Source organism: Xenopus laevis, chromosome 3L (assembly GCF_017654675.1).
Source record: "Xenopus laevis strain J_2021 chromosome 3L, Xenopus_laevis_v10.1, whole genome shotgun sequence".
In the NCBI taxonomy this organism is placed as follows: Eukaryota; Metazoa; Chordata; class Amphibia; order Anura; family Pipidae; genus Xenopus; species Xenopus laevis.
In genome coordinates this window covers 149,171,899-149,189,192 of record NC_054375.1, presented here as the reverse complement: position 1 = coordinate 149,189,192, position 17,294 = coordinate 149,171,899, and the positions used below count along the sequence as shown (strand labels likewise).

The 17,294-nt window shown below is 36.2% G+C and overlaps 1 protein-coding gene across 5 annotated transcripts in view; it reads left to right on the top strand.

Moving 5' to 3' along the window:
- LOC108710156 (nuclear factor 1 X-type) overlaps positions 1-17,294 on the top strand; it is a 128,532-nt gene that overhangs the window by 49,429 nt on the left and 61,809 nt on the right. For 4 of the 5 annotated variants that reach the window (XM_041587274.1, XM_018251309.2, XM_018251308.2 and 1 more), the window contains one exon: positions 12,185-12,716. In XM_041587274.1, coding sequence (XP_041443208.1) covers positions 12,185-12,716 — 532 coding nt within the window. Of the gene's footprint in view, positions 1-11,776; positions 11,918-12,184; positions 12,717-17,294 lie in introns of those variants that run through there. The other variant, XM_041587275.1, reaches the window with a different exon arrangement.

Genomic DNA, 17,294 nt, shown 5'->3' with positions numbered 1-17,294 from the left:
TATTGTATCTGTGTCCCTCTGTATATTGGAGTGTAAGCTCTACAGACCTCATAGCCTTGTTTGACACACACACACCACCCTTAGTTCAATTCATGGAACATTCAAGTAGCCGGTGCTTCTGAGGTCGATGGGATCCATATTGTGATTCACAGCAATTGTTTGCCTATTACAGGCTGGGAATGAGTCATTGCACTGATAAGAGACGACTGTTGGCGAGTCCATCTAACCCTTCAGTGTGTTTTCCTTTTCTCGCAAAGAGTTACACATATATGTTCTTATCTAATCTCTTCCTTCACTTCAGAGACACATGAGGTCATTTATCAAGGACGGGTAAAATGAATATTTGCACAAAACTGTCACCTAGCCATTAGCCGCCATGTCTATAACTTACACACACACACACAGTCAAGTGTTACCCAGAAATCAAGTGCTTTTCGGCTGCCTGCAACCCGTTTCTGCTGCTTGAAGTTGGGCGGTGCTAGTCGTATTATCATTTATAGGGACAGCTTGTTTAGCAGACTGTAGAATGTGAGCCATATTAAGCCGGGCCCCTAGCAGTACATGGTGTCTATTTGCTGGTCCTGATTGGAGACCTTGGAATATTCATGGTTCCATTCAGCTGACTAATTGTGGGGAGTTGGGAAGAGGCAAATTACGGCTAAGGCCAATTAGTTCCATAGTCATGTATTTGTTTATAATTAAACTTGTCCAACCAGCTATAACCATTGATCTGACATGTCCAATCCTATAGAAGCCTATGGTCAACATTGATATTTTTTCCCACTTAAATCAGTATGTCCTTTTTGATTGATATTTATGGAATTAATGGTTTCATTGTAGATCAATTGGCATTAAATTCAGAAAACTGGTGCCTGTGTAATTGCAGGACCATTTAATTGCAGACCCTTAAAGGACCATTAAATAAAAAGATGAAAGGGGTTTCTATGCATTTACGTATAACATAACTGTGGTCCATCCCTGGTACAAACCATGTGTGGGCTTCAGAAACTCATATATAGGTTATAGAAATAAGCTGCTGCGTAGCTATGGAGACATCCATTTAAGTGGAATAGGGGACACAATTGTAGGGAGTAGCAACTAATTTGTGTAAACTACGACAGTCATAAAATAGGACATTTCCTGTTTTGAAATAGTTTATCTGTAGGGGCTGGTTGAACAGATACAAGCTATAACAAAAATAGATAGATTTTCATGGTGTTACATGGGCTTTACGAGCAGATTGTTGGGCCTTTATTCCAGAGGAGGAATTCTATAAATCCGGCAGCTGTAACCCCAGATATCTCTTGGTGCCGTGCAATGAGGAAGTAATCCGGCATGGCTTTTTGGGTAATGTGATTGAACTTGTTTATTGAATTAGAAGCATATTAAAGGGACATTGACAGCTGCAAAAACAGATTTCCAGGCAGATATGAAGCTTCTTACCTCCCCCGGTGGCTGGCACTGCCCTCAGTGGGGGAAATCAATGAACCCGGAGTCTCGGTTGAGACTGTAGCCATAAACATACATCGTCGGAATAATAAGGACATGTGGCCGGTAGGAAAACATTAACTCCTTAAAGAAAAATTTGGGTGGGACTTTACCTTAGCTTGAGTGTAAAGTTCTTCAGATGGGCTAAAACGATGGGGTCTGAAGTTTTTTGGGAGACCTTTCATTGAAAGTTGTGTGTTTCCTTAAGCCTTAACTGCAGGATTTGGCACAAACGGGGAGAAGGGGCAGTGCACACATTTTCCAAGTGAAATTCTCATGAAAATGACTTACGACTGTTACATAACTAAACAATTTAGTTGGAGGCCATATAAGTCTGTAGACATTTCGAGTTGAATGAAGACAAAGCTGAGAGAGAGGAGACAAAGCACAACGGACGTGGTTTTATCGCTTACGGCGCAAGGCAGAACGAATTTCACAGTTTAACGGCAATGGGTGTAGAAGTCAATATTTCTTTGTGTTTCAGCAGTGAGCATGTATCTATCTGGCTGCCGGAATACAGTCAGTGGGGTCCATCAGGACACCTGAGATCAGGGGCTACTCGCCAAAATGCCTTCTCCCCTTTGTCTTCTCTATTTTCCTCATCACTGGTATCTGCATTGTGAATACATTCTCTCTTTAATCCTCGTGTTTGTGTCTCTACTCTATGTCTCTTCTACTTGTCTCTCCTCACCTCCCCTAATTCTCTTTTTTTTCCCTTTCCAATTTATTCCCATTCTTACCTTCCTTCCATTCACTCAGGTCCTATGCTTCTTCACCATTTCATCTTTTTCAACCTTCACTACTACTCATTGGAGGGAAAACAATCCTATTGGATTTATAAAATGTTTAAATAATATTTAGTTGACTTAAGGTTTGAGGTGCCAAATTATGAAAATATCCCTTATCTGGAAAACCCCAGGTCACGAGCAATCTGGATAACACGTCCCATACCTATATTTTTTCCCTTCTTGTAGACACCACATCTTTCTTCTTCTTTAGTTTCCATACATTCTTTCCCTAAACTCCATCTCCCATCCCTTGTTCCCTCTTTTTTAACTTCATTTCCTCTTTTCCCCTGCTTTCCTCGCTTCTTGTCATGTGTTTTCAGCTGTATAGATACAGGTATGGGATCCGTTATCCAGAAAGCTCTGAATCACTGGAAGGCCATCTCCCATAGACTCCATTTTATCCAAATAATTAAATTTTCTAAAAATGATTTCCTTTTTTCTGTGTATTAATAAAACAGTAGCTTGATCCCAACTAAGATATAATTAATCCTTATTGGAGGCAAAATCAGCCTATTGAGTTTATTTAATGCTTAAATTATTTTTTTGTTGACTTAAGGTATGAAGTTCCAAATTACAGACCCCTTATTTGGAAAACCCCAGCTCCTGGGCATTCTTGATAACAGGTCCCATATCTGTACGATAATTTCCTGTAAAATGGATCACTCTCTGCTGCTGATGGGCAGGTGGGAAGTTGATGAGAGTGTTTTCCAAGATTGATTCTTCCTCCCTGTGTTACATTCCGGCCATTTGTCGTGGATATTAAATTGCCATGGGCCAAAAAGGGAAGGAGACGGTCCACTGGTTTTGATACTGGTGTATCAGTGGACTGGCAGCCTCTGTATATGGAGCATAGTACTATATTGATGTTGGTGTATTTATACATCCCTGAAATTGGAATGTGATTGTACATTTGTATTTATAATTTAATTTATATTATCTCATGTGTCTGTGGGTATTAACATATATGTATGGATCAGTGCATTAGCAGGATGAAGCTACCGAGACACAAATCTAACTACTATTTGGTTAAACAACTGCTCCGGATTTATACAGAGAACGTTGGGTAGATATCCAAAAACAACATTCTTCATTGATTACTATGCACCAGTCACTTTATCCAACAGTTGCACCAGTTATGGTCCAGTGCCTTTCTGCGTGTGGAATCGATTACATTTCTGTGGTTTCTTTATAAACATGACATATGTCTTTGTGGCACTTGAGTTGCTCGTATCAATATACACAATATCTTTACAAACAGGGATAGGAAGGAAAACGGCACAAAGATACTAGACTTTTCGGCTGTTAATTCCCTAGTCGAAGCAGTATTTTTGGGTAGATAAAACAGAACATTGCACTAAAACCGGTGTTACAACACAACAAAAATATATTTAATTCATAGAAAACTTGCCATGTTGTTGTGCTCCACGACACAGTCTATTATTTTTATATAGTGGGTGGTTTGTCAAGGTTCCAATTAAAATTTGTGCCACCATTCGAATTATTTTTGCACAAAAACTCACAAATTCAAATTATATTTTCAAAAACGTAAATGTTTGGTATGTATTAAGCACAAAAAAAACTCGAATGTAAAACTTTGGGATCTAAAAGCTTGCAAGTTCCTGTAGTCAAGAGGTCCTAAAGTCAAGCCATTTATTCAATTAGAGTTTTTCAATTTTTTTTATATTTTGACCTTATAAAAATCACAAATTCAAGGCATTGGAGTTTTCCCTATGATTGTATACTGTCGAGTTTTTTATATTTTTTAATAAATAAGCAAACATTAAAGTCTTTAAATTGTGTTTGATAAATAAGCCCATTACTGTATTTTTTACTAACATCTGGGATAGCTGTTTATTATTGGATGGATATCCAAAAACTATTTTTTACCATAATTTGTTCTGTTATCCAGAAAGCTCCGAATTACAGAAAGGCCGTCTCCAATAGACTCCATTTTATCCAAATAATCCACATTTTTAAAAATGATTTCCCTTTTCTCTGTAATAATAAAATAGTAGCTTGTACTTGATCTAAACTAAGATATAATTAATCCTTATTAGGGGGGGAAACAGCCTATTGGGTCTATTTAATGTTTAAATGATTTTCTAGTAGACTTAAGGTATGAATATCCAAATTACAGAAAGATCCGTTATCCGGAAAACCCCAGGTCCCGAGCATTTTGGATAACATGTCCCATAGGTATCTTTCTATAGAATGGAGTTTTCAGTAGCAATTAGGGATGCACCGAATCCAGGATTCGTTTCGGGATTCAGCCTTTTTCAGCGGGATTCGGCTGAATGCTTCTGCCCAGCCAAACTGAATCCAAATCCTAATTTGCATATGCAAATTAGGGATGGGGAGGGAAATCGCATGACTTTTTGTCACAAAACAAGGAAGTAAAAAATGTTTTCCCCTTACCACCCTTAATTTGCATCTGAAAATTAGGATTCGGTTCTGTATTCGGCCAAATCTTTTGTGAAGTATTCGGGGTTTCGGCATCCCTGGTAGCAATTACTTTTACAATTTAACAACCACTGAATTGTTTATTTGTAATATGTATTGGGATTTCATTATACGAAAGAAAATGTTTCTGGGTGAACATCCCGACTGTAGGCTTGGTGCTGTGATTGCTCCGATGTGCTGTTGATGTACTTTGTATGGCAACTTGTGCCGATGGACTGTCAGATAAAGACCCGCATCTCTAGAAGCACTGATGTGCATCCAACTGATAAAAACGCCCCATAAAATCACAGTGAAACCTATCTCTAACCTTGGTGCTTCATGGAGAGTCATTAGGGGCATTTATTACTGTGGTTCATAGCATGGCACCTTGAGCAATTAAGAGCAGTCGTTCAGTTCCGAGGTAAATGAAAAGGCTTTTACTATGCCCAGGTAGGAAGTTTAATCTCCTGATCCGCTTGTTACAGATTACATGTGCATTTAGCCAATGGGCACCATGATGCAAGTCTCAAGTTAACGGTGAAAAGACAAACAGATGGATAGCAGATGATGGGAATACTAAACTAGGAACCCTCTCTGTGTAATCCCGTCATCTTCAGCCAACTGGGTACACGACAACGAAATTGGCATGCCAGTCTTTGAAAGATTGGCATTGACGTGGTCTTCCTATTACTCTTTTAGTTGTGGAATTGTATTTTCCACAAGCCTTGACCTTCCACCAGCCTTAAACTTGGCAATTATTAAACTCTTCACCACCACCTTTGTAAATAAAGAGAGAACCTGATTTGAATCGACCATTACTCCTGGCTGGGAGAACTAGACAGTCTGGATTGTGTTCAGTAAAGCTACCTTCAGGGGCTTAAACTCCCTGACGTCCCATTTGACTCTATTGGGAAGAGTGTAGCTTAAATGTCAGGACATTGGAGTCCAAGGTTCCCAATTGCTTGAACTGTCTCCTGCCTCAATCTTTCCTAAACACAAGTCTGCAGAGACGCCCCAAAGAGTGCATTTGCCCCCATTGTTTTATATGTCTCTGGCTAGAATTGCCCTTTGTCTGGAGGGTCATCACCTGGACGCCAATGTCTTGGGAGCACCAACTGAAGATGAGGTGGTGTCAGGGAGGGACATGGAAAGACAACAGGATTATGGTACGAGATCTTGATTTCTCTTTTGTCCTTTGCTTGGTCTCTGCTATCACAGGCTGACAGTTTAGAGCATCTACCGGGGTTGCTTGTGTGTATGTGGCAGCTTGTGTTTATTGGGTTAGTGTGGCCTTCTCCAGCTTTGTTTTTTTTATACTTATAATATATATATATATATATTTATTTATTTTTTTGTGCAAATGATGGACCAGTGGCCCCATATATTTAAGTCAAGTATAGAATAAAACTTTCACTTGAAGATATGGGAGTGCAGGTCAATGTTCTGCAATTATAACTATTTACTTTGCACTGAAACAATATTGTGTAGACACTTTAAAAACGAATATATATATATATATGTATATATATATATATATATATATATATATATATATATATATATATATATATATATATATATATATTTATTTATTTATCTCTACATGTAACCATAAGCACAAGATATTACATTTTATAGTATTATAAAGACAAATATACTCACTCGTATCAGTAAGTAATCTTGGGTGCTCATCTGAACAACCTCCCAAATTGTTTCTATTTAAATTTTTTTTTTTTTGGAAATTGATTCTGACTTTGTTTTAGTTGTGTAAAGTAAGTATATTATATATAAGATAAATATATATATATATATATATATATATATTACAAACATTAAAATATTAAAATACATATATTACAAAATACCATGTAGGTTGTATTTAATTTTATTTTTCTCTGTTTCTAAATATAATATATAGTTAAAAGCATTGTGCATGTTCAATATGTGATTTTAAATATATATTTATTGTGTGATTATTCCTCTACACATGTAGAGAATAACACGCACAGCCGAATAAAAGAAATTGTACTTATATATATATTTGTAGTAAACATGCACCATGCTTTTAACTCTACTCTTTTAACTCTACTACTTTAAGAGTAAATTGTTAACTGTATAATATATAACAGTTCATAAGTATCTTAACTTTTAAAAGTTAAAAGCATAGTGCATGTTCAGCACAAATATATATATATATTTATATGAAATATCCATATATATTTATTATGTGATTATTCCTCTACACATGTAGAGAATAACACGGGTACACAAAGTAAATAAATTACATTATTCCAGTGGCCCTGGAATTATCGTATATATAAGTGCAGGCACATATATATATATATATATATATATATATATATATATATATATATATATATATATGTATAATTGTGAAAAGAAGAAGCAGCACTCGTGTATTGCAAAAATATATATTAGAAAATCAATGCATCCTGCTATATGATACATTGATTTTCTAATATATCTTTTTGCAATACACGAGTGCTGCTTCTTCTTTTCACAATTGTATATTACATGGGGATGTGACGGCGTCTCCAAACGGAGCGAGCACCGAAAAGCACAGCAAGATACTATTAAGAGTGCTGGGGCACCCTTCTTGTATTTTGTATCTCTCTCTCTCTCTCTCTATATATATATATATATATATATATATATATATATATATATATATATATATATATATATATATATATATAGTACGCTCAAAAAAACCGCATCAACCAGGTCTTAGTGTGAAAAATCAAATAATCAAAATTTATTATCAAGATAATAAATTTTGATTATTTGATTTTTCACACTAAGACCTGGTTGATGCGGTTTTTTTGAGCGTACTATGAGATTGTTATAAACCAGCACACAGGCATTGGACTGCTTGCCGTGTGCACCAGCTACACAGTATATATATATATATATATATATATATATATATATATATATATATATATATATATATATATATATATATATATATAAGGATTGGAAAAACCGCACACACAGGACTTGTATGAATGAAAGAAAAACAAAATTTTATTGCGACGTTTCGGCTCTGATACTAGAGCCTTCCTCAGGAAGGAAGGCTCTAGTATCAGAGCCGAAACGTCGCAATAAAATTTTGTTTTTCTTTCATTCATACAAGTCCTGTGTGTGCGGTTTTTCCAATCCTTATACACATTTTTCTTAAACCTGCACCCAGGCAGTTGGCCTCTGTTTGTATGAGTGCTCCAGTCCGAGGACGAATATATATATATATATATATATATATATATATATATATATATATACATATATATACACATATATATATACATATATATATATATATATATATATATACACACACACATACATACACACACACACTCACCCCTACCCTGGCTTTAACTTGCTATGAAGAAATACATTTATGTCTCTTTTTTGGAACTTAATCGAAGTTTTTGTCCTTTGCTGGAGCTTATTCCTGGCAAAAGACAGAATCAAAATTGACTTTCTACGATGTAATAGAATTATCTTTTTCTGAAATGGACCCGTGAGAGGGGTCTGTTTGTACAGAGGCTGGGAGATGTGTCTGTGTGTATATCACAGCAGTGAATGGAGTCTGTCTGCATGCTTAACTAGAAGCTAAAGGGTTTGTATTCACTAGGAAGATTGGCGTGAGAGAATCGATCTAACACTTTCCACTCACAACCACTAAACTATGTTTTGTTTTCAGTTCCCCGTGACAGCAATCTGTTATGGATATGAATGTACGCAGCTCTGAAAAGTGTTATTTAAAGCTAGGGAAATAAGAACAATTTGAGATTGTATCACTATGGATATATATATATATATATATATATATAGACACACGCATATATATTGTCTGTAATATATTTAAAAGGTCTTTTGAATGGAAGGAAGGTAATCGAAACTTTATGTGTATTCCAACATATATATATATATATATATATATATATATATATATATATATATATATATATATATATATATATATATATATATATATATATATATATATACATACAATTACTTGGTTAGACTCCTTGCCCTTCTAATATAACTTTAATACAAATTAGGGTCTTGTAGAAAGTATGCGCAGTCCAGCCTTTGGTTGTATTTTAAAAAAGTTGTCAAGGTGCGTGTTGAACTTAAAACTTAACTGTATTAGTTGTCAGTGCTTTAGAAAACTTGTGTATAAATATATATATATGTATATATATATATATATATATATATATATATATATATATATATATATATATATCTTGTAACCTGAGTATAAGAAAAACTAGGTTTCTAAAACCTTACTTATAAGTGAGTGTATATGAAATAATAATGAAAGGTGCTAAAATGTTCCTACTTCGCCGCACAAAACTTTAACCGGCAATTGGTTAGATGATTGCTTGTAAGTTTGTACAAGAAAACGTTTATGTTATGCAACATTGAAATGAGGATAGATGGAGAGGAGAGAGACTTGAGAGAAAAGAGAGAAACAAGGAAAGAAGAGGAGAATGCAAATGAGCATAAAGCAGAATAAGCTGGTTAATAAGGTGCAAATGAGAAAATATATGGGGCACCAATTAACTGGGGTAGAGATAACAATTGGGAATCCAAATGAAAGAGTTGATGTAGGCTATAAAAAGTAAAGGGGAAAATGACAATGTTTTAGAGAAAGAGCAAGAGTAATAATAGTAATTACAAAAAAAATCTGGAAAAAAAATACAAAATGAGAAAAAGAACTGAGAAAAAACTATGCTGGATATAAAAAGAGACGTCAAATTGTGTAAAAAAAAAAAAAAAAAAAAAAGGAGAGCGGAGTTTGTTAGAGAATTTCAAACTCATATGGCTTTGTAAAACCAGTAAAAAATGAACAGCAAATTGAAAACTGAGGAAAATAGTGTAAGAAAACTGTGAAAACATAGGGAAAACAAAGGTAGGAAAATCAATAGGGGAGGATAAGAAATGACAAAATCTGGTAAAAAATCCGAAAGAATCAGAATGGACAAATACGAGGCACAAAGCCCAAGAGACAGCAAGCGTTTAAAACAAGTGTTAAAAAACATTGTAAAAGGAGGGTGGGAAAGAGATAAAGAGAGAAAACAGAAGACCGTTGGGAAAAGAAATAAACATTTGCTGTGTTTGGTGTTAGGGATGAAAAAAAATACAAATATATATATATATATATATATACATCTATAAAATGAAAAGGAATGAAATAAATAAAAGAAGTAAAAAAAGAAACAAAAAAAGGAACTGTAGAACCTAAATTCTGAGGGACAGACAAGTAGTTTGTGATTTCTCTGCGAGAACAAAATTGGTGGCGAAATTGGAAATACATAAATCGAACTCACAGAATTAATCCCCCCCAAAAAGGGAAAGTCAAAAGGAGGAAATATTTGCAGTAAAATGATAACTACAGAATGTGCGGTAAGGGAATTAGTCATTCTATTTTCTCTGAAGAAAAGTTTCAAGGATGGTAAAAATGAAGAAATAGTAAAAAATGCCTGAACGATGTAAAATAGAGTTAAAAAAAAAGGGAAAATGAAGTGGAAGGAAAGAAAGGAGGCACTCTGGGGTAAATAAGGCGTGGGCTGAGTGGGACGAGGAAATAAGGTATATTGAGGACACTCACATTCACTTACACCAGACTTCAAAGAGTTAAAGAAGGAGAAAGGGATACGAGGAAGAATGAGTGCATGGGGGATTTAAGAAAGCGGGAAAATAGCAAAGAGAGAAAATCACTCAGAAAAGCAGCACCTTTAAAATGTGTGACTTGGCTGGAATATTTCGGGCAGTGCCAGCAAAACCGCAGCGAACGAGGGAACGAGACAGCAGTGGCGGAGAGCAAAATCGCTATGATAAAGGGTGGGGGAAATATTCGGCACGCTTTAGAATTATATTTTACTTTCATGGGTGAAGGGGGAAGAAAGCTGGTGACCTTTTTTGAAACCGAAGAGGAAAAAATGTATTTTTGCCAATTTTTTTATTTTCAGATATTTGCCGCAAGAGGAGAAAAAAAAATGGAGAAAGTGAAAGAGAGGAAAACAAATGCCAAACAGGCATCTGCTTTCCTCCCCCCTCTTTTCCTCGCCTCAGCCATGAGCGACTGTTTTAAATCCTTTGCCAAAACCTGCGTGGCAAAATAAATCAAAAATAAAAATGAAACCAAAATAAACAAGGATAGAGAGAATGAGCGAGAGAGAGAGAAAGGAAAGAGAAAAAAAATGTATAATTCTATAATTTGGTAAAAGCAAGGCATTCAACTTTTTTGCGTATGCTTTAATTTTTTTATTTCAAGTTGTCTGTTTTGGCAAAACATTTTTCTGTCTTCAATATTTTTTTTCACTCTCACTCTCTCCTTTTTTTCTCTCCCAACTCCCCTCTCTCCCTTCTTTCTTTCTCTCTCTTTCTCTCTCCCCACCCTTTTTCTCTGCCATTGGCTGGCTTCTTCATTTCACTTTGCCAAAAAGGTGGGACTGTTCAGATCAGTCTCTCTCCCTCTATCTTTTTTTTTTTCCTCTCTCTTTTCCCTGGCATCGATGCTGGCCACAAATTCAGCACGGAGAGTGAAAGCAGGGGAGAGAGGGAACGAGATAGAGAGAGAGAGAGAGAGTTTAAGCGGACAGAAAAAAAACAGCTTTTCCCTTCTGCTCCTACTGAAAAAACTCATCTTCCTCTTTTATTCCTTTTCATTTACCTGTTTTCCTTCCTAGTTTCTATTTTTTCTTTTTGTTTAACATTGCCAAGGATACAACGTATTTCCCCCCCCCATGTTCTCGCTATGCAGTTTGTAGCCAAGATGATATTTGTCTTTTTTCCTGCTGCGTCTTGCGTCCATGAGTTGATTTACATGTGATTTCTTGGTTTAAGGCCACGTTATCTTTTTTATAACTTTGAGTGTGTTTGGGGGTTTGTATTCTTATCCCCCGCGTTTGCCTTATGTAAATATATATATTTTTTGCTCCCCCCTCCAAATTTTTGGAAAGCGTTTATTGGCTGCTCCACATAAATTCACCCTTTTCACCCCCTACATATGTTTAATTCCTTGTGTTATCCCCTGTCAGTCTTTTAGTCCTCTCATCAGATCATCGACCGCTTCCTCTTTCTTTATCCATAATTTTGCTCAACTTGGAATTTAGGTGGTTTTGAGTTCCTCCGGCAGTTCGATATGACACCAAGAGATGGTAATCGTTTGGCATCTTCCCCGTTCCATTGTGCCATCCTCATAACACACCACGCATCCTTCTCATACATTTTCACCTTCACTTGACTGTCCATTGACAGAGGAATAAAATATTTCCTTTAATTTTTTTTTTTAGAACATTTATGCAGCACAAAAAATATAAAGCCTGACTATATTTGGTAGAAGCAAACATTTTATGAAAAAATAAATATGTATTTTTCTGCAGTTTTTTTTTTTGGCTTCTAAATTTTATTGCTTTTGTTTCCAGGATGAATTTCACCCTTTCATCGAAGCTCTTCTCCCACATGTCCGCGCATTTTCATACACATGGTTCAACCTTCAAGCGAGGAAACGCAAGTATTTCAAGAAGCACGAGAAGCGAATGTCAAAGGACGAGGAGAGGGCGGTGAAGGATGAGTTATTGGGAGAGAAGCCTGAGATCAAGCAGAAGTGGGCGTCTCGACTATTGGCTAAGCTCCGTAAGGACATCCGGCCAGAGTTCCGAGAGGACTTTGTCCTTACTATCACCGGGAAGAAGCCTCCATGTTGTGTCCTCTCTAACCCAGACCAGAAAGGGAAGATCCGGAGGATTGACTGCCTTCGTCAGGCGGACAAGGTGTGGAGGTTGGACCTGGTGATGGTCATCCTGTTTAAGGGGATCCCGCTGGAGAGCACCGATGGGGAACGTCTCTACAAGTCACCCCAATGCTCTAACCCAGGGTTGTGTGTCCAGCCTCATCACATTGGGGTGTCCATCAAAGAGCTGGACCTCTACCTGGCCTTCTTTGTTCACACACCCGGTGAGTCTTATACCACATAATTGTATTATTAACTAATCATACTGACTAAAAAAAATCATGTAGAATTATATCATAGAGGACCTTCCCTTACTGTTGCCTCTCTCCAAAAAATATTTTGGTTGTTGTCTTACTCTAAATGTCTCTTCTTTGTTGCAAACAACAACCTCTTTTCACATAAGCTAGTTGCAATATTACTCCTGCAACTTGTACTTAACCTGGTCCCTAAAGAAACCAGGCCTCATCCCCTGAAATGCAGGATTTCCTTCTCTGTCACTCCTGTGGCTTCAGGCCCACACTTTTTCCATGTACTTTTAAATCTCCTGTGGCCTTTAACCTGGAAGAGGTGTTGAGCACGTCAAAGGCCTTCCTGTTTTCACGAAAGTGCATGGTTAATAAATACGCAACATGAATCTAAAAAAAAGGTTGACTATTAGTCATATTAATCATATTAAAGCGCCATTTTGTTCCATTTCTGTTCTTTTATTTCTATATCATTTCTCTATCATCTATCTATCTGCCAACTACATACCTGCACAAGTAGATAGATAGATAGATAGATAGATAGATAGATAGATAGATAGATAGATAGATAGATAGATAGATAGATAGATAGATAGATATAGAGAGAGATAGATGATGACGATAGATAGATAGATAGATAGATAGATAGATAGATAGATAGATAGATAGATAGATAGATAGATAGAGAATAGATAGATAGATAGATAGATAGATAGATAGATAGATAGATATAGAGAGAGATAGATGATGACGATAGATAGATGATAGATAGAGAATAGATAGATAGATAGATAGATAGATAGATGTCTTCATTTATTTGCACAAATGTTTATTATTGTATATCATTACAAAAGATAGATAGATAGATGATAGAGAGAGAGAGAGAGAGAGAGAGAGAAATATAAAACCTGTTTCATTGTGTATTGTGATGTGTTGCTATTTTTTTCCCAAGAAAAAAAATCAAATATTTTTATTATACAAATGAAAAAATTCAAATATTGTTATAATAATATGTGGAGGAACGGTGGCCATTCAGATCCAGCCAAAAGTGAAAAGTGAAATGCATTTGCTCTCTACCGTCGCGTGCAACAATTAAGTTTAAATGACACGTCATTGTTCAGATACTTTGTGTAAGAGTTATAGCCATAAAGGGGGGGGGGTCATATTTGAAATATTTTATTTTGGGAGAAAATTAATTTTTATTCTATTTTAAGACAGTTCTAATTTTATAGACAAAGCCTAGAGTTATTTATCAAATGGAGAAAACTATCTTCCTAAATATAGATCTATTAGAACATCAAATGTAATATCCTGTTGAAATAAAGTTCACACGAATATAATCTGTACTTGTCCGAGTTCTAATGGAGATCATTTTGGAATACTTTTGGGTCCCGTAAAAAGATATTATAATCGTTGCATTTGAATTTCTTTCTATTGCTCTTTTTTTTTTTTTAACTTCCCCATTTTAAGACACAATTCACTTTCCTGAAAAACACGAAAACAAAACAATAAGGGAAGAAATTAAAACTCCTTTTTTTTCCATGCAGAACATGTGGTGCGGGAGCAGAGTGAGTCTTTAATTAAAATACAACTCTATTTCCCCACTAAGAACACTGGAAACAGATGTGTACAGTTTATAAATGTAAAAAAAAGGAACCCTGGCTCTGATTTGAGATAATGAATTCGATGGAAAGTGAGTGGGACATTTAGGGAGACTGTGGCCTCTCCAAAAAAAAAGGAAACATTTTTATTAGAATAAATCATTAGGATGAACACACAATACACTGTGGGGTTTATTTATTAAAGACCAAATGCAAAAAACTTGAAAAATTAGAGTAATTTTTTACTATAAAATCCGAATTTGTAATGTAAAAAAAAAAAAAATCTTGAATTTTTCAAGATTTATTAAATCATGAGGCTGCAAAAAGTCTGAATCTGAAAATCCGCCATCTCAGACCTGCCTAAGTTGTATATAAGTCAATGGGAGAGGCCCCTAGCCTATTTGTAAGTTTCTGTGGTCTGGGCTGGAATTAGCTAGGAAATCCGACTATTTCGTGGGAAAAGTCAGAAATAAAAATCATACGATTCAAGAAAAACCTCTGAAAAAATGGTTTGATTTTTGCTCGACTTTATCGAGTTTTCTCCTGATCAGATAAAAATTTTGGTTTTTTTTAATAATAAATAAGGTCAAATCTTGGATTCTAGTTTGGTCTGACTTTTTTATTTTAAAAAAATCAGAAAAATCTCGATTTTGATAAATAACCCCCTGTATGTGTTAATGTCTGAAGCCTCCACCCTGTTGAAGAGCAAAAATACTATTAGTACAGTGATGATCTAGAGATTGCTGTTCTGAAATTAGGAAATATTGTTTTCTCCCCCTTATGGGACAAATAAGAAATTGGTGTTTTTTTTCCCTGCCTTGCCCTGCACCGACTGGAAGTTTAGGTAGGAATGTCTTAACGTTCAACTTGGACGTGTGTGCTGTGTCAACCCTAATTCATATCTATGACTTTTTTATGTTAAATTGACATTTATATATATATATATATATATATATATATATATATATATATATATATATATATATATATATATATATATATATATATATAATGTTTGTGCCAAGCCCATATATATATTAAGTAATCCTCGATATTCGACTGCAGAATGTAAATCCTTTCGACTTCAAATATCAAAGTCAAAGGATTTAGCGCATTTCCTACAATTGAAGGAAAAATCGTTCAATCGAACGATTCGAAGGATTTTAATCCATCGATCGAAGGATTTTCCTTCGATCAGAAAATTGTTAGGAAGCCTATGGGGACCTTCCCCATAGGCTAACATTGGCCTTGGTAGGTTTTAGGTGGCGAAGTAGGGGGTCGAAGTATTTTTTAAAGAGACAGTACTTCGACTATCGAATGGTCGAATAGTCTAATGCAGGGATCCCCAACCTTTTGAACCCGTGAGCAACATTCAGAAGTAAAAGGAGTTGGGGAGCAACACAAGCATGAAAAATGTTCTAGGGGTGGCAAATAAGTGCCGTGATTGGCCATTTGGTAGCCCTTATGTGGATAGTCAATCTACAGTGAGACTCTATTTGGCAGTGCACCTGGTTTTTATGCAACCAAAACTTGCCTCCAAGCCTGGAATTCAAAAATAATCACCTGATTTGAGGCCACTGGGAGCAACATCCATGGGGTTGGAGAGCAACATGTTACTCACGAGCTACTGGTTGGGGATCACTGGTCTAATGATTTTTAGTTCGAATTGTTCAATTCGTAGTCGAAGTAGCCTATACGATGGTCGAAGTAGCCAAATTCAACCATTCGAAATTTGAAGTATTTTTTCTTCTATTCCTTCACTCAAGCTAAGTAAATGGGCCCCATGGTGTATATGGTAAACACAGACATGGGACCTGTTGTCCAAAATGCTCTGGACCTAGGGTTTTCCGGATAAGGGATGTTTCCATTACTTAGATCTCCATCCTTTAAATCTACAAAAATTGGCCGATAGGCTGGTTTTGCTACCAATAAGGATGAATTATATCTTAGTTGGGATCAAGTACAAGCTACTGTTTTATTATTACAGAGAAAAAGGAAATCATTTTTAACATTTTGAATTATTTGATTAAAATAAAATGGGAAATGGCCTTCTCATAATTTGGGGCTTTCTGCATAACAGGTTTGCAGATAATGTATACCATACCTGTACATTATGGACCTGCCAGCATATAAAGCATGCTTTATTAAATGGAATTAAAGTAAGTTTGCAGCCAGTGTGACTCCATCTGGATGTGCAGTCATATACAATAATGGGCCCCTCAACTAAATCAGTGTAGGGGCAACCTATCCTATAGGGTTATGATTTTTTATCAATATTCAGGGGTTCCCGTATACTAATGTATGGTGCTTGGCGTCCCATCTCTTTTGTTACATTGCTATTCATAGTATGGGTAATGGCCATTTTATTCGTCACCATGCTTTTAGATGGAGTTATGGCGGTAAACATGCGTTTCCCCACCTGCAGCTGCTTTCCACTAATTTCAGTGGGTAATGGCAAAGATAGGTTGGACCAAACGTACCGTGCGCCATTAGTCTAAAAGGACAGATACCTGGGGCTCATGCCCATGTTTAACATGATATGATGTATCTGTATTTAATAAGAAACAGCAAATCAGAAAGGGCCATGGTCTATTAATAGGGTTCAGAGGAATCTCTTTGATGTGGTGGTGGTTGCTTGAAAGTTGCCTGGCGCAGGGGGTATCATTTTCATTAGTTCATTAGTAGCAGCTGGCACAGGTCAAACTTGGATGGAGTCGGAGCAAAGGAATTAAGGCCGCATCCTGTCCTGTGTTTCAATGGAAGTCATATTGAGTCATGATTACTAATGAAGAATGTGCCCCCCATTTCAGCCACCCAGTGGGCAACCAGAGTCGGACTGGGGGGCCCAGGGCCCACTGGGACTGCTGTCCAGCGCCCCCCTCTGGAACCCCTAATGCGCAGAAGAAGCCACGCGTATGTGCAAAAGAAGCCACGCGCATGTGTCACAAATTGTTTT